We start from the raw sequence: 27684 nt of genomic DNA, 5'->3' as shown, positions 1-27684 counted from the left end.
ACAGTGAACACACAACAAGACATAAAGGACCTGAATCAGAGTCACATACAAAGCTGCTGCATTGCATGTCTGACGTCAGCTGCGGATTTCCGCCTGTATTCAGAGTCAGCCGCACCTATGTGACTGCACAAACGCTTGTGAGGGCAACAAAGCTGGATGTAAAACAGTATAAACATGTCAGTAAATAACTAGACATATATGCAAATACAGCAAAATGGGAAGAAAGACAATCAATGCACATTCACAAAAACTGAGAAAATGGATTATTAATGTAGGAGCCATAAATATTTTAGAGGGAGGGGAGCCAATCAGGAATTTTGGATAAAGATATAACGTTAATGATGCCCAGCATTGCCAGGTCGAAGGATCTCTCTTCTCTCCGCACACCCCACCCCTTAACTTACCCCGGCCATGACATCTTTCAGTCTGCTCCAGGTCTTGTTATGGCTCACCCCTTCAGTCTGTCCCCACGTAGTGCATGATCCGTTGGCGTGTTACAGAGGGGAGGGGTGAGCATGCTGGTAGCCGACCGTTAGATGCTTTGCATGTCCATCTCAGGACAGACCATCCACAATTATTGTATAGAAACCTCATATATTATGTACAGCCATGGCTAAAATTTTTGAGAATGACACAAGTATTGATTTTCACAAAGTTTGCTGCTTCAGTGTTGTTTTGTCAGATGTTACTATGGCAGTGGTTCCCAAAATGTTTTGAATCACGGCACCCTAGAGCATCAGCATTGTTTTCACGGCACCCCTAAGTTTAAGTTTGTTATTGAGAGATTCAGAAATTTTTTTGTAAAGTGAAGTAAATTGTGTTTACCTGTTATCCTTAGGTTCAGTTATGTGGTGGTGGTGGAGGACAGGTTTGCGCTTCTGTTTTTCCACATAATTAAATTAAATTGACCTTAAATAATTTGATTTGGTGCTGGACCACCAACCTGAGGCACCCCTGCAAGTGTCCTGAGGCACCCATGGAGCCACGACGCACAGTTTGGGAACCACTGTACTATGGTATACTGAAGTAAAATTAAAAGCATTTCATAAGTGTCAAAGGCTTTTATTGACAATTACATTAAGTTTATACAAAGAGTCAATATTTGCAGTGTTGACCTTTCTTTTTCAAGACCTCTGCAATTCGCCCTGGCATGCTGTCAATCAACTTCTGGGCCACACACTGACTGATGGCTGCCCATTCTTGCCTAATCAATGCTTGGAGTTTGTCAGAATTTGTGGGTTTTTGTGTGTCCATCCGCCTCTTGAGGATTGACCACAAATTCTCAATGGGATTAAGGTCTGGGGAGTTTCCTGGCCATGGACTGAAAATTTAGATGTTTTGCTCCCCGAGCCACTAAGTTATCACTTTTGCCTTATGGCAAGGTGCTCCATCATGCTGGAAAAGACATTGTTCGTCACTAAACTGTTCTTGGATGGTTGGGAGAAGTTGCTCTTCGAGGACGTTTTGGTGCCATTCTTTATTCATGGCTGTGTTCTTAAGCAAAATTGTGAGGGATCCCACTCCCTTGGCTGAGAAGCAATCACACACATGAATGGTCTCAGGATGCTTTACTGTTGGCATGACACAGGGCAAAGACTTTTGGAGGATGGCCTGGTGTTAAGAAGGGCAGCAAAGAAGCCACTTCTCTCTAGGAAAAACATCAGGGACAGACTGATATTCTGCAAAAGGTACAGGGGTTATTGAGGACTGGGGTAAAGTTACTTACTCTGATAAATCCCCTTTCAGCTTGTTTGGGGCATCTGGAAAAACAGTTGTCTGGAGAAGGAAAGGTGAGCGCTACCAGCAGTCCTGTGTCCAAAAATTGACTATTTGCATAAACTTAATGTAATTGTCAATAAAAGCCTTTGACACTAATGAAATGCTTGTAATATTACTTCAGTATACCATAGTAACATCTGACAAAAAGGTCTAAAAACACTGAAGCAGCAAACTTTGTGAAATCCAATACTTGTGTCATTCTCAAAACTTTTGGCCATGGCTGTATAATGTGCATTTGTAATCAACTCTGTACTCTGGACCTTAAATACCTGATCTCAGGAAGGGATCTCTTCACTGTTGTTCCTCACTGGCTCTATCCTTACCACCAATGCTTCTTTTCCTTTGTCTCTTTCTCCCCATGGACGACTGTAACACTGTTTGCTTGTCCATACAATGGGTACAGGATCATTGAGAGCTGTTGTTTCTTCCCCGAGACTTGCTACTGCCAGTTGACACAGGCTACAGCTAGTTGCCCCTACCCTGTACTCATCACTCCCTGTCTGTGCTTTTACTGCAATGTTTGTGTCTGTGCTTTGTACTCATGTGATGGCTCACTGGTTTTATGTCTACCGTAAGGCGCTGTGAACACCTTGTGGAATTTAATAAATAAAAGGTAATAATAATACTTATAGCAAACTATAAAAGGGTCATATGTACTATTGTTTTAGTTCATTGAGAATGGTGATGCCTCAACCAATAGTAACATAACAGAATTATTTTAAAGGTAACTAATGTTCGCTTTATATACAGGTTATTAAAATATATTATTATTTTATTTTTATATATTGCACCCATTATGCAGCACTGTACATATACTGCATTTGTTATTCACATCATTCCCTGCCCTATTGAAATATGTTCCCTAACATACAAGAGCTCACACATATGGGTACACTTTATTTAGCAGTCAATTAACTTACCAGTATATGTATCCATAAAATAAGCAGCTTCTCCAGTTCTGGAGTTGGTGAGCCTGCTTTCAATGTGAACTGCCTTGTGTAAATGACTGCATGCACGAACTATACAATATGGCTGACAATGGAGTAATTATAAGAGCACAGTGCAGCCATCAGCAGATCAGAGGAGATCGCAAGCGGCAGCTGCATATTGGGCCATTTGCTCTTACCCAAAGTATGTTCCATCTCTGTCAATGAAGTATCGGCCCATAGCATCTGTTGGAATGTGATGACGTCCGCTAAACATGGCAGCCAACATGGTGTCCTCATACCTCTGAAGTGTTGACAGTCTGGTAGTGAAGCACATCCCTCCCACATTAAGCGGAATTACTTCAGGAAGCTATGGAAACAAAACCAGTGTACTTCTCCAACTATCAATGGTATATGGACTGGGGTTCATAATAAGTCCATTTTGTGAAGATGTGCATTGTACATAGACGGGAATAAAATAATTATAGACCTCTTAAATTGTACAGATAGATATATTGATCTGTTTTACATTTCAACACTTTTCATACATTCAGCCACAATTTCAGGGAGGGATTTTCTACTTTATAAAACAGAGGCAGCCAACTGCGTGAGTAAAGTTACTATTGATAATAGTTATCAACTAAAGCCACAATGATGAAAACCATCAAATAAAAAGAAGCTGTTTGTGGTTTAACAATAACTCTTAAATTATACTTAATAAATTAACCTAAAATTGTAATCCATGCCAGTGGTGCATCATGTATAAATGAGAGGCCAATCTGATATTAAATATATCCCATACTTTACCCAAATGGCCTCATTGATACAGCATTTGAGATACTACATAGGCCTCAAGGGCGTAGCTACAAAAGGTGCAGAGAGTGCGGTTGTTACAGGGCCCAGGCCACCTCTGGGGCCCGGCCCTCTCCCTGCACCGAGTAACACTGCCATCTCCTGAGCATTTCTATTCTCACCAGAGTGCTGCTGCAGGGCATCTGGGCCCAGAGCTGATCTAAGCTACAGCCATCTCTAGCTGCTGCCTGCATGTATTGTGATGTCACAGTGCAGGTCACAGCCCTATATAAGGGATGCCCAGCTACTGGCAGCCATTTTGTGGTGACACTTTGTCCTACATTGAAAATCTCTGAGTAGTTCCTGATATATTTAAGCGACTTTGGATAACAACTACTGATGTGGTCTTTCGATTACATCTTCCAATAAGGTTCTGAATAACAACATCTTCAGACAAAGAATCTGAACAACATCTTCAGATAAGGACTATATAACAAGTTTTGGCCTGACATCCATAGCCCTTCATTCACCTCCTTACATTATATCTGCAGATTTTAATTTAGAAGCAATGGATAAAGCTACTTATTCATCTAATATGATGCTGCATGACTTAAGATGGGTACACACATACCTCTGGGGATTCAACTCCAGACCAGACTATTGACATAATCATACCTCTAAGTGCTGCTGCAGCCCATCTGCTGTCACTAGCCCAGACGGCTCCACCTCTCCTCACTGATACCCCTTTACACTGTCCAAATATCCCGGGTTATTGCTGTGTCAACCTGGGTCGCGGCTCAGTGTAATAGGGACCAGCTTTGGATACCTGGGTCGAGTGACCTGGCAATCTAACCCGGGTAGCGAGCAGGGTTTAACACTGGAATGACCTGTGTAGGGTGAACGGGTGACCCAGGTCATCTGACCCGGGTCCTGTAAACACCCTGTGGAGAGCCAGCTCACCAGCGCTGGGAGATTGTCATCTCCAAACACCGGCAGAGGAGAAGCCCCGGCAATAACCCTGGTCCAGCCTGTAGTATAAACGGATCTCAATCTGCTGAGACACTTCTTGAAACCGTGTTCAGTGACCCGGGCTGGACCAGGGTTTTAGGTGTAAATGGGGTATTACTGATTTATTAGTGAATCATAGTCTTCCTTATATACCAAGTAATATAATAAACTTTTAGGATAAGGAATACTATATAATTTTTTTAGAAAATATATTTTTCCATTTATATGACTTACTATATGCTAATCACCATTCATTTAGGGGTCTATGTATCAATAATCGCATGCGCACAGTGTCAGCTTCCAGAGCCAGCCAGGGGCTGCAAGAAAGAGATCGAAAGATCTCTCTCCTGCCCCTGGAGCCCCCATAGGCTTAAAGCCGTTTACACCATCTGAAGATGGTGTAAACTACCGGGGCTAAACTCCGAACTGCTTCGCTTTTTGGCTTTTAGTACATAGGGGTTAGATCGTAGTCCACATTGATAATAATGGTGACTGCGATCTGCAGTGCTAATTAGCACTTTGCCGGAGATTTCTGTGAAAAATTCTGCATTGTGCTTTTAGTACATAGGAGCAATACATACATTTATGTAGAAACTGCAGTTTCTGCAAAATTTTATGTACCCAACAGCTTGAAACATAGGACATTATTCAGAGTCGGTCGCGAGCGCCGATGGGATCGCAACCGACTCGATGGTTAGGCCTGCGCATGCACAGTGGCCACGTGCGCAAGCCCTGGAGCGACAGAGAAACTCTGTCGCTACGGAGCTCGCTACCAAAGGGGCGGCTGTCGATGTTGATCGACAGCTGCCCCCGTTTGATAGGCGGGCCGGGCGGATGGTTTCCAAAACGGAGGCGTTCCTTTACGAACGCCTACCGTTTTGTGGGCTTACGAGTGCCCAGACCCAACCTTAGGGTCTGGTCATAAGCCCTGATGGTCGCGATGGTGATCACCATCGCGACCATCAACCTGGTCGGTCGTTAAGCTGTGGGTGGTAACCCACACCTTAACGATCGACAAGGAGGCGGCCGTTCAGTATGCAAGCGGCCGCCCTGATTCAGTGCGACCGCTTGCATCTAACGACCGTCTCTGAATGAGGGTCATAGTCCCCTTAATCCTGCATGTCAGATAAGTAGGCAGATACTGTAGTGCAAATATTAGATCATTTACAATCATAATGGATAAACTGAACAATAATTTGCACAGGAGGGGCGCTGTGGAAATTTTGCTATGTTGCCTCTATAGTTCTTGCTATGCCCCTGATAGGCCTTCATGGTCCTCCATGGTCGGAGTACATAAATTATGCTGTGTTAGTCACTTTTGTGGGTATGTGTGGCAGACAGGACTATCTGTCAGTTTGAGTCTATGGGGAAGATATACTAAGCTCTAGAAAGTGATAAATTGGAGAGTGATAAACTGCCAGCCACTCAGCTCCTAACTGTCATGTCACAGGCTGTGCTTAAAAAATTACAGTTAGGAGCTGAGTGGTTGTTTGTTTATCACTCTCCAATTTATCACTTTCCAGATCTTAGTCAGGGTTGCCGACAATCTGGCTGCCTCTTCCAGGAAGAGGCAGCCAGATCGGCACAGCAGGGGGCGTGATACGAATTTGGGGGCGGGTGAAGGGCGTGACTGTGTGATCGAGGCCACGCTTCTGCTACACAATGCCGAGATTACAGGCATTGTGCAGCCAGGGGCGGGGCCACAATAACACGATTCAGTGCAAATCGCGTCATAGGTTCCCCCGGACCGGCCAATTACAAGGAGGAGCGAATGGTGGGGAGGTGGCACTGGCCAGGAGACCTGCCCACTCTTCTGGGAGGCTGGGAGTACCACACAATTTTTTGGAGACTCCCTACCACCCCGGGAGAGTAGACAATGAGCTTAGTACATCTGCCTTATGTGTGTCAGTCTCTGTCATCGTGGGTCTGTGCATCAGTCTGTCACTGACAACTTGCAAGCATAGGTGTGTTATATAACTGGATTTTGTAACTAAAAGTTATGTATTATAGGGAGTAATGATTCACCTAATGAAAATTATTAAGATATTCACTTTGATGTTCCAAGTCGTGTATGCATGCACTCAGCTAAATTATACTTTTTTATGGCTACAAAACTCCTGAGTGACTTCTAATATAATAGTGGGTACATTATCCTATATATCACTGAAACAGACTTGAACATACCGACCTCCTCCATTCTTTTCACTACTTTCCTTTACTCTCTTTTTACCTCTAGTCTTCTGGATTACAATATGTTTGTTTACCTTCTTAAAATGAATAGTTTAAACTTAATGCTAAAATCTAAAAACTTTGCTACATTTTCTGCTTAGTATGCTTAAGTGCTCAGGATAACCTGGTCTTATAATAACCATCTAATTAGTTATTGAAGTTGGAGTATGATTCCTGAAATGTCGATCTCTCTTGTTTATAATGTTCAATAATACGGCACATAAAAACAAAAGAAAAAACAGAAATACATAGTGCAATTTGTTTATTTTTTATCCACCATGTGTTTTGCACTTCAACCACTAGATGGCGCTAGTGCCTCTCTCACAGTGGAAAATCTCCGTAATATAGGAAAAAAGTGCCTAACTCCCAACTTTTCTTTCTAAATAATTATCCTGTGATGGGTTCAAAATCAAATGTGCATCTCTTCCCCGTCTGGGAAATACTTGTAGATTCCAATATTGTATGCACATACAAGCGAAAAATAATATGATGCAATGGTGAAAAAGATAGAAACCCTAGATTGTAAGCTCCTAGGAGCAGGGTCCTCCACCCCACTGTCTGACAGCCTTCTTCTCTAGCACTTCTATGACAGCCTTCTCCTTCAGAGCTGTATTGTGTATGGAGAATTGTGTTGCTAACTGTTACTTGTGTTCTGTTTATATTTTGGTTACTGTATTGTAATGTAATGTTCTGTGTACCCTTTACTGTATGTACTGCGCTGCGGACCACTTGTGGCGCCCTATAAATAAAATGTAATAATAATAAAATAATGATATACCGAATGCCTGACAAATGGCATAACAAATAAAATTGATGGACCAGTCCCAGAGTTATAATCTGACCAGTCCCAGAGGTATAAGCTGCCTACCACATGTAAATGGAGAGTAAGCATGTAACTATAGGTAAGAAGTCCCAGAAACTCCACAATCAAAATGCTGAACCGCTAGTCCCCAGTGTGCAGGCTTGGCTACCCTCTTAGGTCTGCTATCTACGCATTTTGTCCTCAGTTTGCAGGTTTGGCTACCCTCTTAGATCTGCTTTCTACACATTTTGGGGGTCATTCAGACCCGGTCGCAAGCACTGAGCGCTCGCAACCGGGTCGATGTTTCCCCACTGGGCATGCGCACGTTGGAGCCGGCTCCGAGGTGCGCATGCGCGAGACCCAGCTAGTGACGGGCGCTCCGTCGCTAGGGGTCTCGCACCAAAGGGGACGAGCTGTCGATGGTGAGTGACAGCTCGCTCCATTTGGGAGGCGTGCAGGGGGCGTGGCCAGCCAAACGGAGGCGTTCCCGATGGAACGCTTGCCGTTTGGGGGTGGCCCCACTGACATCAGCAATGATGTCAGTGGGGAAGTTCCTGCTCGATCAGAACAGGAAACTCCCTGGGGCTTGCGAGTGCCGAGACCCAACCTTAGGGTCTTGTCGCAAGCCCCGATGGTCGCGATGGTCTTGACCATCGCAACCATCACCCTGGTTGGTCGCTAGAGCTGTGGGTGGTAACCCACAACTTAGCGATCGACCAAGAGGCGGCACTACTAGATGCAAGCGTCCGCCCTCATTCAGAGCAACCGCTTACATCTAACGACCGCCTCTGAATGAGGTCCTTTGTCCCCAGTTTGCAGGCTTGGCTACCCTCTTAGGTCAGCTATGGCTTTCCCCTTCCCCTACTAAACTTTGGGTGGACATAGAAAAATACATGTCAGGATCTTCTCTGGACTAAGCCTACTAGCAGAGACCCCTTTCCTCTTTAAGACTAAAGAGTGTATCTGCCTCTCTACTGGCGTGGGATAAATAGATTAGATTATCAGGTGTTATATTTCCATTTTAGCAGTCTAGTTTCAAAGCTAATCCCTAGTCTGTCCTGATGAAATTGGCATAATCGAGGTATTCTTACAATTAGAGACTTGTATGATAATCATAAGCTAAAATCATTCCATCAGACATTGGGTACTTTCCAACTCTACCAACTGACAACCTTTCCCTCCCCTTCTCCTTTTATAGCCTCCAAATGTTCCTCTCCAGTCTACTTCAATGTGGTAGAATACTCTTTTGTCTTCTATAGAAGATAAAAAAACTTGTAATTCGAACTAAGGGGTAGATGTACTAAGCCTTGGAGAGTGATAAAGTGGAGATAAATAAAGTACCAACCAATCAGCTCCTGTCAGTTTTCAGGATGGATTTGAAAAATGTCAGTTAAGAGCTGATTGGTTGGTCCTTTATCTTTCTCCACTTTATTACACTGCAAGGCTTAGTACATCTCCCCCTAAATGAGAAGCAGACCTCCACATTGCCGTGACAGATGAGGATTGGAAGGTAATCTTTACGCATATATTCAGGATGTCCAAATGCCTAAATCATACACTTACATGAAATATGGTCGGAGACTTCAAAATGTTGCTGGAGAAACTGCGGAATGGTGGGTTCCCTACTCCATATCTTTTGGTCGTGCTCAGTAATTCAGCCACTTTGGGTGGTAGTTTTTAACTTAAATTTCACAGGTTACCTCAGAATCGCTCCCCCTCTCCTCCTGAACTTGCACTATTTCTCGCCATCAGTTAAATCATATAGCAAATATGTAATTGGCCATATTCTTGTAGTTACAAAAGTGGCCTTTCCCACTATTGGAAACAATTTGATCCTCCTCTTACCTAAAATAATTTCTTATATCGCAGCTTTGAAATGTGGTCTCTTGGATGGAAATACTCTATGGCCATGTCTTCCCCCATGATTAAATGGAGCCTTTGGTAGTACCATACTACCCATTTCACCCCACCCTCCACTCTTCCCACATTACCCTCTTCTTACATTTCTTATATGGGTGTATTGTTATCAGCTGTTCCTTGGTCCTCCTGTAAGGTGTGTAACCATGGTGTATTGCATCCACTTCTCTTTTATATTCTTTTGTTCCCCCATCCCTTCCTCCCCTTGACATGCCGTTCCTTCCCTTCCATGAGTTATACTGTAAGCTGTACACCCTGAATTGTATGTTTTCATGTGTTCAAATCCCATAGGACTTGTACTGCTATCATTTTTAATAAAAATAAGATTAACAGGTTATTAATTAACATTTAATGTAAAGCTAGCATTTGATAAACATGCTAATTCGATAGACTTCTGCTCTTTTTAATGGTTTAAAATGTTCTTTTCACTGTGCACAATATTGTGCATAGAAAAGCTTGTTCATTTGCAAGGTAGCATTACACATATATTACTGACATTTACAGGAAGCTAACCACTTTGATGCATAATGTCACCGTCAACATTTTCCATTTTAAATGTAGTATCTCTTAATCAGGAGAAGAGAAGTGTCTAGCAGAGCATCTTTCATCAGGGCCAGCAGCCCGGAAGGTGCCCTGTATATGGGCTCTACGGAAGAGGTTATCAGCAGAAGGCCAGGAATATTGTTCCAGGCTGTTTTCATTGGAATGAATTCCACAGGCTGAGTTTCCAGGACATCCTGAGCATATGTGGTGGGAGAGGGTGGGCGGTGGCTTATAATTCTTAGTAGAGTGGGATACATTAAGCACCAAAATATATCACAATTCCTATATATTTATTTGTAAAATAATACAATAGTGCCACATATATTAAATAGAATTTCATTGAGAGGAGTCCATTCTTGCTTTCTGTCAATTATCACATTACATTTTTATATTTGCACAACATGCATGTAATAACCACATAAATATGACCATTATCTGGACAATACAATATACATACAACTGGTTATACAAAATATTCTTCCCCTTTTACATTTTTCCCATTCTATTCTTTTAGTAACTCTTATAGGTGCTAAATCTACACCAATATAATAAGAATGTTGTGTCTGTCTGTTCCAAGTTGGTGCAAAAACTACTGAAGTGATTTTCATGAAAACGCATCATTTTGCAGTGGAAACTCCTAGAAATAACCTGCACTTTGTTTCATCTCCATCCGTCAAGTTACGCTGAGCAATAACTAAAACAAAATTAATTGATGTCATCAATTCAAGAGATAGGAGTGGCACCATGCGGTAAGGAGTGGGGGAGGGCGGAGAAGGGGCTTTGGGCCCACGTTCACATGAATACTATAGGCTACATAGCAGTCTGTGCACAGGGCACACAGTGACATTGGTGTGAGTGGTGGGTGAAGGCTCTGCTGCTACCAGTCTGTATAGTGCTGCTGGACACATGGGCCACTCCTGCTACAACACCTCAAATACAAAAAAACATTGGCAGAAACGATTTCATCATGGGCCAAGCCGCAGGCAACAGCTAGTACTAAATATTCTACAAGGTCTAAAAAACAACCATAATGAACTACAATTAAAAATAGACAATAGTCTGTTACATACATACATACCCCCTTTGCTACACTTAAAATACACAGGGCGGTATTCAATTGTTTTAGAGCGCCCGATCTCCCGTCTAAAGTGACAGGAGAATACATGGCACTATTCAATGGATGCTTGTAATCACGCTGATTGCGCCCATAGAGGTCGGGTTTAGACGCGTAAAAATGGCTACTTCTGACCAAAGTACTGGGCGCGATCGCGAAAAGTGCTGTTTGCGCACCCAAACAGGTCACTTTTCCCCCATTTCAGCTCGGACCCCCCTGGGGGTGCGAGCTGAAATGGTGCACTGGCCGCTGATCGCGCCTGACAGAAGCAACAATTGAATAGCTCCTGTCGGGCGTGTAGAAGGGCGAAACAATTGAATACCACCCACAGAGGCTAATACAATCAGTAGTAAAGTTTCATTGGAAATAATAGAAGGTCATGTGGGCAGACAAACCTTGTTTGTTTTTGCTTGCATCTCATAGAGACAAAAAAATAAAATATACAGTATATATATGAATATATAGAGAGCAATAACATTTTGCAATAAATAAATAGAGGTTTTAGCATAATCATGGCCAAGGTTATGGGTCTACCCACCGCGTCCAGGTAACCTCTTAGGGTAGGTCCCTAACATACTGGGGTTAAAATACAGAGCGCAGGACACCAGGGGTGTATCTAGGGATCCAAGCGCCCCCGGCAATGTAATGGACTGGCGCCCACCTACCCACCCCCTCTATGCAGTGCCCCCAGTAGTAATCCCCCCTATGCTGCAATGCGCCCAGTAGTAGCCCCCCTATACAGTGCCCCCAGTAGTAGACCCCAGTAGTACTCCCCCTATACAGTGCCCCCAGTAGTAGTCCTCCTATACAGTAGTGGCCACCCCCCCCAGTAGTGGCCACCCCTATACAGTGCCCCCAGTAGTGGACAACCTTATACAGTGCTCCCAGTAGTGGCCACCCCCCATAAATTGCCCCTAGTAGTGGCTGCCCCTATACAGTGCCCCCAGTAGTGGGCGCCCCCCCATAAAGTGCCCCCAGTAGCGGCCACCCCCTATTTCAGTGCCCCCCCCCGTAATTCCAGGCTTACACACACAAAGAACAAAATAAAAATTCAACTTACCTGATCCCCGCTCCTGACGCGACCGCCGCTGTCTGCTCTGAGTCCCGGCCCGCTCTTCTCCTGGATGGGAGAGACGTCATGACGTATGACTTCTCTCCCATCACATGCTGCGGGGGGAGCTGGAACACGGAGCTCATGAGTGAGCTCCAGACGGCTCCCTCCGCGGACGACGCAGCAGCAAATGAGAGTCTGATTGACTCTCATTGGCTGGCTGGCGGCTGTGTGTTTGTAAACTGTGTAGGGTAGACCGCTATCATTGCGGTCTGCCCTACACTTGTGGTGCCGGGGGACTTGTCCACCCCTTGGCTGCTGGTGGCGCCCCTGGCAAGTGCCATCCTGGCCAATGGGTAGATATGCCCCTGCAGAACACCCCCAAACCAGCCCAGCTAAGCCACCCCAGGGCATCACTCTAATGCAAAAGGTGAAGTGTAAAAGAGTGTTAGATAGATAGGAGCAGCTACTGCATATATTAGAAGTAAGGTGAAAAATAGAGGTGTGAAAATATAATAAACAAACAATAAAGGTGCTAAAAGTGCAAAAAAAGAAAAATGTGTTATAAAGTGATACCCTGAAGCAGAGTGCTGGAAGGTGTTCTCACACAGATTGGTGGGTGACAGGAGCTACCCACCAATCAGAGTGCAGGAAACTGTAAGAGCGCCGACAAAGAGGGACCACAGGACTAATTTGATTGAGTCTCTGCCATATATCTGAGGTCTGATGTTTAAAGGAATTTAACTCCTTCTTGTACATAGGTAGTATAAAGATGTATAAGTAGGGGCGGATCTTACCTAGGGGCTGCGAGGCTGCAGCCCTTCCAGTAAAATCAGCCACTTCAGTCACGGACTGCACTGGCTACACTGTGACTGCAGGTGGCTTAATATTGGAAGTGCCACCTGTCAGTCACGCTGAAGACAGGCATCCCCAGGGGATGCCCAGTCCGGGCTGAGATCAATAGAGAGTGGATTCCAGTGGAAGCTGCTTCTCTGCCTTTCAGCCAGCCCTACAGGGTTTCTCGGGGCTGCAACCAATGCAGCCCTGAGAAGCTCGTGTTCTGCATGCGTGGTGCTACTGCCGATCATGCGCTTGCGCTGGCCCTGATGCCTACCACATTCATTGAGTAGGTGCCGGAACCGATCAGTTAAGTCAATCAGGTACCTCCGGAGCAGTGCTGGCCAGGGAACAAAGTCCACGCCGGTGTCGTGGAGCGGCCCCTGCTGCGGATCCGGTGGATGCTGCTTCTGGCGCCGCAGTAGCTGGGGTGCGGGGTCCATGTCAGCATCGTGCGGCAGACCCTGTCACGGACGCGGCGGATACTGCTTCCAGCACTGCAGCGGCTAGGGAGCAGAGTCCACGCCGGTGCTGGCACTGCTGAGACCGGGCCCGCCGTGGCTGCTGCTGGGACATTTGGTTGCGGGCAGGAGCGCGCCGAGTCGGCTGCATGTGGGCGTGCTCTCCCGTCCAACCCACGGGACACAGGCAGAAGTCCCGCCGAGGACACAGACCACCATCTGTGGTGCCTGGGAGGCATGCTTCACCTGGAGGCCTTCCCGTCCCTTGCTCACAGAGGGCGCCCGCAATGTTCGTGAGTGGGGGCGGGGCTTAGTCCGGGGGTCAGCCATTTTGCAGGGAGTTTGCTGCCAACTCCTGACTCCATGTCTGGGGGCGTTGACACCATGGCCACTAGTATGGCAGAAGCAAGTGTCCCTAGTTTACACAATATTACCAGGCTGGTGCAAGCCGAGGCAGCCTCTGCAGCGTTGGGTATTGCTGCACCTCCCCCCATTGCTGTGCAGCCAGAACCTTAAGCTATTGTGTCTGCCTTATCCACTCTGGCTGCTGCTTTTGCCCCATTTTTAGCAGCTGCGCCAGCAGGTTCTTTTCAGACTGTCATGCCTGCTAACGTTAATTCTGCAAGTGGTCAAGGGGAGTCGGATGTAGATCAGTTGGTGCAAGCATTGAGAGCTGTTGCACCTAGTCTGGTCCAGCAGAGTTTAGTGACTGCCGCACCCTCCCCTCCTGTGAGTCAGGGCGCTGGTCAGGGTGGTGCAGATTTTAGGTTGCCTGCCGCAGAGGTGGCAGCAGGTGTCCTTTCTTTTCTTTCAGATTGCAGTGTCGAGGAAGGGGAACATGCTGATGAAGACGCTGGTGAGGGGCCGTCCAGCTTTTCCTCTGATACTGATACATTGGGGGCTTCCGGTGGGTCTCTCTAAGACTCTAGTTGTTTAACATCTTCTTTCTCTTCCTCTGTATCTAATGCGGACAGCGCTGGAAGAGCATGTAAGCGAGCAGCAAAATATGCAAACTTGGAGGCAAGGCGACGCTCGAGGCGGAGGCATTGCACCCCTAAGTGTAAGCCAGTGGAGAAAGGGTTGGAAGGTTCTGCAGGGGTACACTGCGACAATACCGATGTGCTGCGAGATTTAAGGGCCACTTGCCACACTAATATCCACAAGGGAGACTATGTGGATATTTTTGCTCTTACAGAGAAAGCGAAGAAGGCGTTAAAGCGGCTAGGGCAAAAGGCGGTATAGGTTTGGAAGCATTCAAATCTTACAATAATTGGTTGGCCAGTTTTTGCGTTTTATCTGCTTGTTACTTGGAGACACATCCGGAGGAGCACCTGAACGTCATCAGGTATCTGCATTTAATTCACAGCATGCAGCTATCCTCCAGGGGCATGGCTTGGCGTGCTTACGATGAGGAATTTCGTCGCAAGCAAGATGGCACGCAGGTAATGGACCTAGGGTGGAAGGACGTGGAGGTGTGGCTGGAGGTCACGCAGCCTTCGCGTCCAGCCTATGAGGTGTACAACGCGAGCAAAGCGTCTAGTTTGGTTCAACAGGGCCAACAGCAGGCGTCTGGGGGCAAATGTTTCGCTTTTAATAATGCTACCTGTACGCAGGGACGAAAATGTAATTTTCGTCACCTCTGCTTGCAATGTGGTGGCAACCACCCAGTTTCCAAGTGTTTCAAGCTAGGTGCCCAGCAGCAGCCTGCACAGCCGGCAAAAGGTGCAAGTGCTAAGTAAAGCTCCATCCCGTCCGTGTCAAGGCGATGGCAAACTGGTTGAGTTGGTACCCGGATTTGCAGGATGCTAAATTTTTGTTAGAGGGTTTCAGTTTTGGTTTTCGTTTACCTATTTGCAGGGCTGTTGACACAGGTTCGCCTAGAAATTTGAAGTCTGCGTTTGAGTTGCCTCACATTGTGAGGGATAAAGTGGCTGGTGAGCTTGGCGTTGTGCGCATGGCCGGGCCTTTTGCTGAATCCCCCATTAGGAATCTTGTTATTTTCCCGGTGGGAGTGGTTCCCAAGAAAATTCCCAGAAAATGCAGGCTCATTCAGCATCTATCTTATCAGTCAGGTTCGTCAGTAAATGATGCCATACCAGTTGAGGTTGCCTCGGTGGTGTACCAGTCTTTTGACGATGCTTTGGACGTGATTAGGTGTTATGGTCTGGCCGCACTGATGGCTAAGATAGATGTTGAGTCAGCATTTGTCTACTTCCTTTGCACCCGGAGTCATTCCAGTTTATGGGTTTTTGCTTGGACAACGGATATTACATAGACAACTGTTTGCCTATGGGGTGTTCTGTGCATTTTTCAAGCGATTTAGCACCTTCCTACACTGGTGCGTGGAATTTTCTTGCAGTGGTCATGGGATAGCCCACTATTTCGATGACTTCTGTGTGTCTGCCCTTCCGGTTCAGACAGATGCAGTTATCTTTTGTTTTCATTGCAAGCGCTGTTTTTTTTTTATTTATTTTGGCGTTCCCGTTACTGCAGACAAAACTGAGGGTCCTTCCTCTTGCTTGTCATTCCTTGATATTGAGATTGATACCTCGGAGGGTTTTTGTCGCCTTTCTCATGATAAGTTGGACAAGTTGCGCAATGCCATAGCGGAGTGCACGGCTTCCAGTAAAATTACCCTGCGGCAGGCGCAATCCCTCCTGGGCCTGTTGAACTTTGCCTGTAAGTGTAAGGTTATACTAATGGGCAGAGTTTTTTCGCGTAAATTGGAAAGGGCCACGGCTGGAGTCACTAAGCCGAGACATTTGCTATGTTTATCCTCAGAGATTAAGCTGAACCTGTCTGTTTGGGTCTCGTTTCTGCAGGATTAAATGGCGTTCGGTTGTGACGCTGACAATTTCCAACTGCAGCTGTTTACCGATGCAGAAGGTGCCACGGGGTGGAGAATGAGGTAACTGATGCGTTATCACGTTTCCAGTGGGCTAGATTCCGATCTTTGGCCCCTGGTGCTGACACTGTGCTTTGCCCGTCTTATGTTTGGCAGGTGATCAAGCCAGCATGGAGGGCTTAGCAGAACATTCTCTAGCCCAGCATAAAGTCAGGCACGGAATGAATGGGAAGATTATTCCCATAGCAGCAGCCAGGCAGGTAAGAGTCAGCATCGTTCGATGCTTTCTTTTATTTGGAGTCTCCGATTGGCTGGCAGATCCAGGGCTTCTGTTGTGCGCTCTTTGGCGGGCATTGCATTTTATTGTAAAATGAAGGACCTCCCTGACTTTACTAAGTTTTTCGATTATGAAGGCTTTAAAGGGTTGGGCACGGGTCTCCCAGCCAGTAGCTGACCATAGGTGACCTGTGGATGCATATCTGCTTCCGGCAGTATTAGGGGCAGTTCAATGGGTGGCTTTTACTGCGTACAAGTCGGTTCTGATTCAAGTGGCGTTTTCAGTGGCATTTCACGGTATCTTGCGGATTTCAGAGCTGGTGGCATCTTCCAAATGGGTTGATGCCATCATGCTCCACTTGGATGTTCTCTGTAGGATAGGGCGGTCGAAGACCAACCAAGCTGTTAGGGGTAGCTGGATCTCGTTGGGTCCATCTAGGGATGAACGGACCTGCCTTGTGGCAGCGTGTTACACGTTATTATGGCCGGATGCTCCTGGTTCATGGCTCATGCATATGGACAGGACTCCACTTACAAAGTATAAGTTTTGTTGGTTTTTGAAGTAGTGTGTCAGGTTTAGGCCTCTCACCTCAGGACTTTGGAACGCACAGGTTTAGGCCTCTCACCTCAGGACTTTGGAACGCACTCTTTTAGGATCGGCGCTGCAACTTCAGTGGCAGCTGCAGGTTTCTCTGCATCGGAAATTAAGGCCCTGGGACGATGGAAATCGGATAGCTATAAAAGTTACATTAGGCCCAGTCGTTAAAGGGCATTTGTTTAAAGTCATGTTGCAGTATGACATTGTTACGTTTATGGCCATGTTCATGGCCCACTGTGCCATTTTTGTCTTATGTCTTGTCCTGTCTTGTTTGTTACCCTTGTCCATCCTACTCGGGATTAGCTACTCACCATTGCTGGCAATGGGAGTCGAGGGATTTTACAATTTTTGCCTGAACTGAAGGACTAATTCTGCCATTTTCAATCAATTAATTAGGTTCTAGTCTATCCCTCAGCAGGGTTTTATTTTACCTCCGGCCGAGTTCACCTGTTTTTTCCCAATTCCCCCCCCCCCCTGCCCATTCTTTCCCTTTGTGTCTTTTTGTTTGTCTTAGCCACTTTAATTGGTCAAGTTGTCAACCAATAGTACATTTTCTTTTTTGGCAGATCCTCACTAATTCACCATAAATGTTATTGTTTTTATGACATTTACTAATGTTTTTTCTTTATTGCTTTTCCTCCACTTTTAGGGTTGCTCTTTGACGTACAAGACATTTGGACATTTGTAATAGGCCACTCATATATTTTCTGGGCTTTGAGCATTGAGCTAGGGTCCGTTGGATAGGTTTCAGAGGTGTGAGGTGGCATTCCTTTTGTCCTAGACTGTTGGAGTATGCAAGACGTTTTGGTGTGCCACATATTTTGGTGGCCCATTTAGGAGGTAACAACTTGGGGCAGAGGTCCACTTTGGAATTGCGAGTCGATATAATCAATGATTTGGCGAGGGTGCTGTCGGCTTGGCCCTCATGTAGACTCATTTGGTCTTTCATTGTACCTCGCCAAGTGTGGCGTGGGGTTAGGAATTTTCCTGCTATAGACGAGGCTCGGAAAAAAATTAATTCTGCAGTAGCTAAATTTGTGGTGGCCAATGATGGCCATGTCATTCTCCATATGGGTATTCAATTTCGTTTCAGTTATCTGTATAGGGCTGACAGGGTCCATTTAACGGAGGAGGGTCTGTCATTGTTTGTCGAGGATCTATTTAGGGAGTTGGTGTTATTGGGGTAGTCCTTTGTATGGTGGCGGTGCGGCAGTTCTATGAGCAGAACCTTGCTGTGGCGGGAAAGAACGGCAGGTCACCAGTCCGGGTGCAATTATTTAGTTGAGGTGCGCTCCCTTGACTGGTAGTTGGCTGTACCAACCTAACGGGGGGTAGTATCATCACCCAAATGGGTGGGTAGTCAAGGTAGAGGATGAGTGATACCTTTTGTTGTTTATATGGTTTATATTGTTATGTTCATGCACTCTGGGCAATATACACCTGCTATTCACGTTGTTGTTTGTGTGTGGACATTGAAAAATTGGCTGATTTCTGGCCGTCCTTTCTTTGACACTATACATCCTTAAATAAATAATAAATAATTATTGCTCCAATAAATAGCCATCAAGTTATCGGCCAAATCTACGTCTCAGTGTCTTTCTTTACTTTAGTTAAGGGTAAGTGGTTTGCACATATGACAAACCTCATCCGATAGGTTTATAATTTGGAAGGGAATGTAATTTTTTAGTTGTTAGTTTACCTTGGAGATTGTAGACATTTTTATATTTTATCTGGTTTCACTGAAGACACTTTCATTTCTTCTTAAATAAGCAAAATGTGCTAAGTAGTTTTATAGGGGTATTCAATGTGGGTGCGATAACATCGTTTTTTGCGTTAATATCGCACTTTTTAACGTTTTTGCGTTAATATCACTTGTTTTAGTTTTACACCGTATTCAATTTCAAAGACTTATCGCAGTTTTGAAAAGTCTTTGATAAAAAACGGTGATAACTTTTCACCATTGAATAGGTGTCGAAAAAAAGTGCATAATTGGGGTTTAGGGGTGCAGGCTTAAAAAAAATAGCCTGCACCCCTGAGATTGACATTTAAAAAAGAACTGTCAAAAAAAGTTTTAAAAAAAAATAGGGACACCCCAAAAAATTAATTTAAAAATTGGGGTGCTAAAAAAAAAAAATGGGAAAAAATTGTTAAACAATAGGGAAATAGGTTCAGGGCTATTCTGCAAGTATGCGGCAGGTGTTTTCTAGAATATAATTATAGCGGCAGGTGCACAAATGCAGAATTTTTAAAAAATTACTTTAGGGACACCAAAATATGCTAGTACCCATTTTCATGTACCCCAAATTTGATGGGACCACTTAAAAAAACGAAAAAAATAACCTAAGTGCTCTTCTGCATCACTTCTTCAATGTCGGAAAAAATACACCTGCTGCGGCTATTTAAATCCCTGACTTTCAATTAAAGGCTAAAACGGGGGTACCCATAGTGTTCCCCCATGTTTTTACAACTTTAGGGGGGTCTTACAATTATTTTAAGGAAAAATTCGTAACTTTACGCAAATCCAACTTCGGAGTTTCCCGTTTCCGTTAATTTTATTTTGAAAACGGGGATAAGCGGGAGCGCACACCATACCTTTACGCAGAAAAAAATCTCCGATATATTGAATACCCCTTAGTATTTTAACTGCTTTGTCTATCCTGGTGTAGTTCACCTGTGTTTTTTTTTTGGTGTTTTTTGCCATCTAATTTAATTGCTTACGTATATATACTTCACCCATTTTGCTCTACTTAGAAAACTTATTTCATGGAAATATTTTTCCTGTAAACCTTGCAGTATCAGTTATGTGCTTTCGGGAAATGGAGAAAAATTAAAGACAAAAGGAAAGCTTCCAGCGTTGAATTGGGGGGACGCATGGGCATCGTAACGTGGGTGCAAGGGGGGCGGTTTGCAATTGAAAAGCGTGGCAGCCGAGGACAGTCGGGGGCTGTGATGTATAGCAATATGCATTACGGCGGAGGAGGTGTAATCATGTTTACACCTCCTCCTCCGTACGGTGCAGTGCCAATATATTTGTCGGTAGCCAGCTCATGTTGTACATAAATAGACCCCTAAGTCAGATCAATGCAACATTTAAAATGCAGTAGGTGCATACTCTAACTACACTATGTTGCATCTCAAGCTGGGGGTACTGTATTTATGAATGATATCACTGATTTATTTTCTAAATGGCCCTAACTGCCTATTTGCTACATGTGTAAAGGTGTCCATCCACTAGACGATTAAGTTGAGCGATTGAACGATAACGATCGTTCAATCGTTTGCAAATCATTTGCAAAAATGTCTAAAACGACCAGAGATGCGCGTGCCCGCTGGACGTTTAGACATCATCGTGCAAACATGCTTGAGAACCTGACGATATCGTCAGGTTCAGCATGTTTGCAAAAGATTTATGATGACCCTGCACTGAACGACTGCTCGTTCAGTGCAGGCTCATCACAGACTGACAAACGACTGCACGATTACAATGTCATAATCATGCAGCCGTTTTCATATCTGCAAGTGGATGGGCACCTTAACCATAACATATGTTGTAGACAATAGTAAATAACGGAAAGGGTTCGGCAAAGCCGGCGGTTCAAATCCCAACAGAGGCAGAGTGAAAATCCTGACTGCACTAAGGTAAGTATAAACTAACCTAACCTCCCCCCTAACCCTCCCTTAGGGGTGCCTAACCCTAACCTCCCCCCAGTGCCTAACCCTAATCCCCCCCTCTAAGAGCCTAAACCTAACCCCCCTTCCCCGTTGCCTAAACCTAAGTCTCCCGGGGGGGTGCCTAACCCTAACCTCCTCCCAGGGGTGCCTATCCCTAACCCCCCTTCCCCTAGCCTAACCCTAACTTCCCGGGGGGGGGTCCCTAACCCTAAGTCCCCCCCCCGGGAGCTCCTAACTTAACCCTCCCCCCACGGCTGCCCACACCCGTCACCCAGCTTACCTTCGATCGGTGAGCAGGGTGTCGGGCTCCCGGCGTAGGTAAATTGACAGGCGTCGGGATGTCAATGTCTGTCATTTAGCCCTTGCCGGGATTACACAGTCGGGAATCCGGCGGTCGGGATTCCGTCCGTCGGCTTCCCGACTGCTTCCCGAATGGAAGATATCATTATGTTCACATATGATAAAATGGTCAGTATATTCATATAAGGCAGTATGTTCATGTAAGATGGTCAGCAGGGCTGCCATCAGGGGGGGACTGCTGGATCTGCGATGCAACAAGGGCCCCAACGCATACTGGATCATGACTGAAAATCTGCAGCGCTGACAGCAGTCAGGTTTGCATATAGTTCCCTTGCCCTTATACAGATCTACCCAGTGCTCGAAGTGTGTCAGTATGTGACGGTATGACATACCGGAACTTTGGCAAAGTACAAATTTAGAAGTGGACTGCACAGTAATCTACAGTGTAGTCTCAGCCGGACATAAAATACTGAGGGCCTGATTCAGACCCACTCGCGAGCGGCTGTCCGCTCGCAAGTGGGTCGATGGTGTGCACTGCGCATGCGCACGACGGAGGGAGCTCCGTCGTGCGCATGCGTGAGACGCAACGAGCGAAGGACTTTCCTTCGCTCGTTGTGTCTGATCAAAGGGGGCGTGCTGTCGATGTTGATTGACAGCACGCCCCCTTTGGTGGGCGTGCCTGCCAGACGGAGGCGTTCCCAAGGGAACGCCTACCGTCAGAAGCCGGCCCCACTGACATCACTAGTGATGTCAGTGGGAGTGATTTTGGCTCTGATAGAGCCAAAATCACTCCTGGCCTTGCGGTTGAGAAACTCAACCACAGGCTTCTGCTCGCACTGGCGATGGTCGCGATGGTCAAGACCATCGTGGCCATCATCCTGCACGCTCGTATAGGCTGTGGGTGGTGACCCACAGCTATACGAGCGTCCAGGAGGACGCTCCATATTTATGGAGGTGGGCCCTGATTCAGAGCGAGCGCTCTGGTCAGAGTGTCCGGCTCTGAATCAGGGCCTGAGACCGCTGACACTGAGGACCTCATTCAGAGCCGGTCGCACAGAGCGTGCGGTCGGTCTGAATGAGGGGAGGACCTCTTGAATTTTCAAGACGTCCTCCTTTGCGGTAGTAAGTCTGTGGGTTAACACCCACAGCCTTACGGCCGCCTAAGGTGATGGTCGCGATGGTCAAGACCATCGCGACCATCGGGGCTTACGACGAGACCCTAGGGTAGGGTCTCCCTTGTCGTAAGCCCCGGAGAGCTTTCGGCTCTGTCTGAGCCGGAAGCTCTCCACTGACATCACTAGTGATGTCAGTGGGGCCGCCCCCAAACGGTAGGCGTTCCCATGGGAACGCCCCCGTTTGGGCTGCCACCCCCCTGTCCCGCCTTCCAAACGGGGCGAGCTGTCAATCAACATCGACAGCTCGCCCCCTTTGGATCGAGACCCGCTACGATCGGCGCTGTCGGTCGTAGCGGGTCTCACGCATGCGCGCGACGGCGCCGGCGTGTGCGCATGCTCTGTGGGGGGCCATCGACCCGGTCCGAGCGCATCGACGCTAACGACCGGGTCTGAATGACCCCCAGATTCCCTAATCCTTGCTCTGACAGCACCGCTGTCTCCTTGCACTCCTCTCCCCTCTGTGTAGTCCCTGTTCTCCTAATACCTCACCTTCGTGTGTCACTGCATGCACTGCCCAGCATCTGTTTTCCCTCCTCATACTACCTGTCCTCCTAGTGACTCACCCCCTGCGTGTCCCTCCACTGCCTGGCAGCTGTCTCCCCTCCTCCTTATAGTCCTTATCCAGTGTCCACATAGTGCCTCTCTCCTGTGTGTCGCTGCACTGCCCGGCAGCTGTCTCCTCTCCTCCTTATAGTCTCTATCCAGTGCCCACATAGTGCCTCTCTCCACCATGTGCCCCTGCACTGCCCGGCAGCTGTCTCCCCTCCTCCTTATAGTCCCTACCCAGTGTCCACATAGTGCCTCTCTCCTCTGTGTGTCCCTGCACTGCCCGGCAGCTGTCTCCCCTCCTCCTTATAGTCCCTATCCAGTGTCCACATAGTGCCTCTCTCCTCTGTGTGTCCCTGCACTGCCCGGCAGCTGTCTCCCCTCCTCCTTATAGTCCCTATCCAGTGTCCACATAGTGCCTCTCTCCCCAATGTGTCCCAGCTGTCTCCTTCCTCCTCACAGTCCCTGTCCACATAGTGCCACCCCCACCACCACCTTTGTCTGTACCTGCACTGCCCGGCAGCTTTCTCCCCTCCTTGAACTTCCTGTTTTCAAAGTACCTCTCACCCCAGACTCCTCTTTGAGACTGGATGCATTAGCTGACAAGGCACTTGGTAGACACCTGGAAGCCACAGTTATTTAAAGTCATTTTTTTCTGTTCATGTGACGCCTTTATATTTTATTCTGGTGGGGGCCATTGTATTTATTTTTTTATGTGGTTTTATTTTTTAAGTACTGCGGGGGACAATAGCCCTGATTCAGAGGCGCTCGCTATTTGCGAGCGCTCGCTCAGAATCAGGGTGGATTTTTTTGTAAAAAAATCCGCCTCCAGCCGCTCGCATGGCTGTGGGTGACCACCCACAGCTTTTGCGAGCGGCCTGGTAATGGTTGCGATTATCGCAACAATCAGGCATTGCATCGAGACCCTTGTGGTAGGGTCTAAAAGAGCAGGAAGTTCACTACTGACATCATGAATGATGTCAGTAGGGCCGCCCACAAACAGCAGGCGTTACCTCCGTTTGTCCAGCCACCCCCCCCCTACAAAACGGGGTGAGCTGTCAATCAACATCAACAGCCACCCCGCTTTGTAGCGAGCCCCGGAGCGAGTGAAGTTCTCACTCGCTCCGGGGCTCGCACGCGTGCATTGCGCACGCCGCGCGTGTGCACTGGCCTACCATCGGCCTGCTTGCGAGCGCTATACGCTCGTGAGCGGGTCTGAATCAGGCCCTATGTGTTTGTTTGTTTTTTCCTGTCAGGGGCCATTGTGTGTTTGTTTTTATTTTTTTCATGTGAAGCCTATGGGGTCTATTCATGGAGCAGAGAAAAGTCCTGTTTTGCGGAAAACAGGGCTTTTCTCTGCTTGGTGCAATTCACAAAACGGGTTACCGTGGAGAAGTTCATTACTTTTCCAGGGGAACCCCTCGCTCCGTGGCTGAATCGCATCACCATACTTTAGTATGGTGAGTGCAATTAATTTAAGGGCAGAAAGCTCTGCTTTCTGCTTCTCCTTTGTGTTCAGATTCTCCATCTCAGGATAGCAGAATCTGAACACCATCACGAAGTGGGCAGGGAAGTTCCTTACCTTCCTGTCTCCTGCCTGCAGTGCTCGGGTTCTGGCGCTGGTTCCGTCCCCTTGTTGTCCCAGCAGCCTCCTCTGAACCGATGCAATATATAGTGAATAGTAACAATTCAGTTTTCGTATTTTTTTTGAATAGACTCCTATGTGTTTTAATTTTATTCTTTGGGGCCCAAGGTGTATTTTTCTTGCTATGTGTGTAGAGGGGGGGGGTCACTGACAAGCAGAGGGGAATGTGTGTGTATGTGGGGGAGGGTATCACTGTGAGAGAAAGGGGAATGTGGGGGGTGATAGCAGAGAGAGTGGAGAATCTGGAGGGGATCGTTGAGACAGAGAGGGGAATGTATGGGGATGTCACTGAGACAGTCACAGGGGGGATCGCTGAGAGAGGAGAATGTAGTAGGGATCACTGATAAAGAAATGTAGGGGGGATTGCGGCTGCCTGGTACAATAAAGTTTTTTTTCCTTATTGAGACAGGGCGCATGTGACGTCATTACATCACATGCGCCACAACACTGACAGAGGAACCAGCCGCAGTGTGAAGAGGAGCAACCAGAAGACACAGGAGAAGGTGTCTTTGGGCTGTAAGGGGCTGGATGCAGGGGCTGCCTGGAGAGACGGAAGGAGTGTTATCTAGCGAGACAGAAGGGGTGCTGGCTGGGGAGACACTGTGGGGTTGGAGTTGCAGAAACATGGAGAGGGGGGGGCTGCCTATTTTGTCAGTCCCGGGCCCAGTTTCTGATGGCAGCCCTGGTGGTCAGTATGTTCGTATGAAATGTCTGAATTCATATAAAGAACAGTAATTGTGCTTTTAAATATAGTTAAAAAAAAATTCCAATTCAACGTTTATTGGGTTGACACATATATGGGGAGATGTACTAAGCCTTGTTGGAGAGAGATAAAGTGGATGGAGATAAAGTACCAACCAATCAGCTCCTTTCACTTGATAGGCTGTTTGAAAAATTAAAGTTAGGAGCTAATTGGTTGGTACTTTAACTCTACATTTTATCTCTCTCCAAGGCTTAGTACATCTACATCAAAACATGCTAATAAATATCTCTGTAGTACATATGTGCTATCGCTATAAAAGTGTATTATTACAGGATATGTAGTGCACATATTCTGTAATAATACACTAACAAGTGTCAGTGTGGTACATCATCATCATCATTATCCCTCCATGCACAATGACAGTGCCCTTCAGAAGTCAGTGGTTAGTTGATGGGCAGATCAAGGCGCCAATCCCTGTTTGTGGGCACCTTGTACAACCAATGAGTGCAGCAGTAGGAGGGGAGAACTGGAAATTTATATTTCTACCTATGCTATATAAAGTACCGTCCGGGTCAGTTTGTCAGCGCACACACAGATGCCTGGCGGCTGCCCCAGCACTGGGCACATAACACCCAGCAGCAGCAGCAACAGCAGCAGGGACCTACCTGCAGCGGGTGCAGATTGCCGTGCAGAGAGAAGGTGGCACTGTCCGGTGTGGGCGTGGCAGGCTCAATCAGCTCATCTTCTTCAGCATCAGAGCTCGACATGACACCATTCGCGTTCCCTCTGACTTCCAGCGGCCCCGACGCTACCACCATGCCGCTGCTGCCTGTCTTTGCCAGCCGGGAAATCAGTTGACACAGATGGGGAGGGCTGTGCTGTGCCCTGGGCACAGCTACCATACACTCTTCATGCTGTGTGTGCTGCTGCTGGCAATGAGTGCAGGAAGAGGAAGGATTTGTATGGCTGATTGTCAGGATAAACACTTTGGTTGCAGTTACCTCTCTGTGCTGATATTATCTAATTGCATCTGGCAAATGATCTCCCCAGTGGTTCCCAGTAAGTCCTCTGACATCACAGGGGTGGAATCTCATTCTCCCCTGCAAATCATCACGTGGTGGCACTTACAGGAGCCAACGCACCGGAAATGCTGCTGCAGCTAAATGAGGGAGAGAGCTGCCAGGCAGCCCAGGGGCCAACAACATTGGTGCCAGGGGGGACACGCAGGTAAGCCTGCCCCCACCCCCTTTCTAACCTTACTAGCCTCACAGGCCAGTGAGGGGCAGCAGGGCTGGGTTTCAGGAAGGGGGAGGCACCAGGGGTTAAAACTAAAGGGAGCAGCCAGAGGAGAGAGAGCCCTCTTTCCTCTCTCCTATATCCAGGACATACAAAACACTACACGCTGCCCATCCTCCTGACTGCAGCAGGCTTTGCATTATCAGCCATCAGACTAGTATGGCAGGCTGAGCAAGCTGTCATAGAAAGCCGCAGGCAGGTCATGTATGAATATCGAGGGACCCTGCCAACACAAAGGTACGTAATACTATGTGTTTTAAGGTAATGAAGGGAACTGATTTCATTGAAGGGAGAGAGGCACCTAGCATTGGCCAGGGAGGGTGCCACTTACTGGACTCTGCGGACATAGGTAGGTTAGTGAGATCTACCATGGTGTTATAACTACCAGAGGAGGGAGGGTTAGCATGGGCAAAACACAGAGATTTTGGGAGAGAAGGCACATTTTACTGTAAAATATGTTCTTAGATAGCAGCCAGACAACTTTCAACCCCCTTACCCCCTCCACTTAGCACATTACTGATAAGAGCCCCTTTTGCTTAGCACAAAGGACTTGATTTTATGGCTTTGTGTTACAGAAAGTAAAAAACCTCTGTACATTGCATGTCATTGGCCGGGTGGGGGGAGCAACAGGAATATGCAATAAGGATGGGTATAAGGTAGATATCCTTTACATTATTATTAGAGATGTGCGCCGACCCCTGTGTTTTGGATTTGGATTGGTTTTGCCAAAACCTCACCTCCGTGCCTGTGTTTTCGTGTTTTGGTTTTGGATCTGGATTTTTTTCTTAAAATATCATAAAAACAGCTAAAATCACATAAAATGGGCCTCAATAACATTTATTTCCAATCAATTTTGACCACCTCACAATATTATTTGCTTCATCTAGCTAAGGCCAAAAGGTTGCATCCTGCTAACTGGCTGACTAAGCTAAGTGACACAGTGGGCGGCACTAACATGTGACAGTTCAGTTTCTAATTTCCAACACGGATACAGTGTGTTATTCAGTGGGTTGGATACATCAACAGTGCACTTACTGTGACAGCAGTGTCTGGAGAATGGGGTTGCTGACGGTGTCGTCAGTACATGGAATGGCAGTGCTGCGGTGCTGGCAGTGTCCTTAGTGAAGGGTACCAGTTATGTCGGCAATGCGGGGGGTGCCAGCGGTGTC

At 46.8% G+C, this 27684-nt stretch overlaps 1 protein-coding gene across 1 annotated transcript in view; it reads right to left on the bottom strand.

The window, feature by feature from the left end:
* Positions 1-26291, bottom strand: part of KCTD7 (potassium channel tetramerization domain containing 7) — a 40712-nt gene extending 14421 nt beyond the window's left edge. The window contains exons 1-2 of the mRNA XM_088445952.1: positions 25885-26291; positions 2906-3075 (exon numbers count right to left, since the gene is read on the bottom strand). Of these exons, the coding sequence (XP_088302078.1) occupies positions 2906-3075; positions 25885-26121 (407 nt within the window). The 5' untranslated portion in view covers positions 26122-26291. The remainder of the gene's footprint in view (positions 1-2905; positions 3076-25884) is intronic.
* Between the last annotated feature and the right edge of the window lie 1393 nt (positions 26292-27684).

Source organism: Taudactylus pleione, unplaced genomic scaffold (genome assembly GCF_031769625.1).
Source record: "Taudactylus pleione unplaced genomic scaffold, aTauple2 ptg000391l, whole genome shotgun sequence".
NCBI lineage: Eukaryota > Metazoa > Chordata > Amphibia > Anura > Myobatrachidae > Taudactylus > Taudactylus pleione.
Note: the sequence above shows the minus strand (reverse complement) of the source record. Positions and strands in the feature narration are given on the sequence as shown.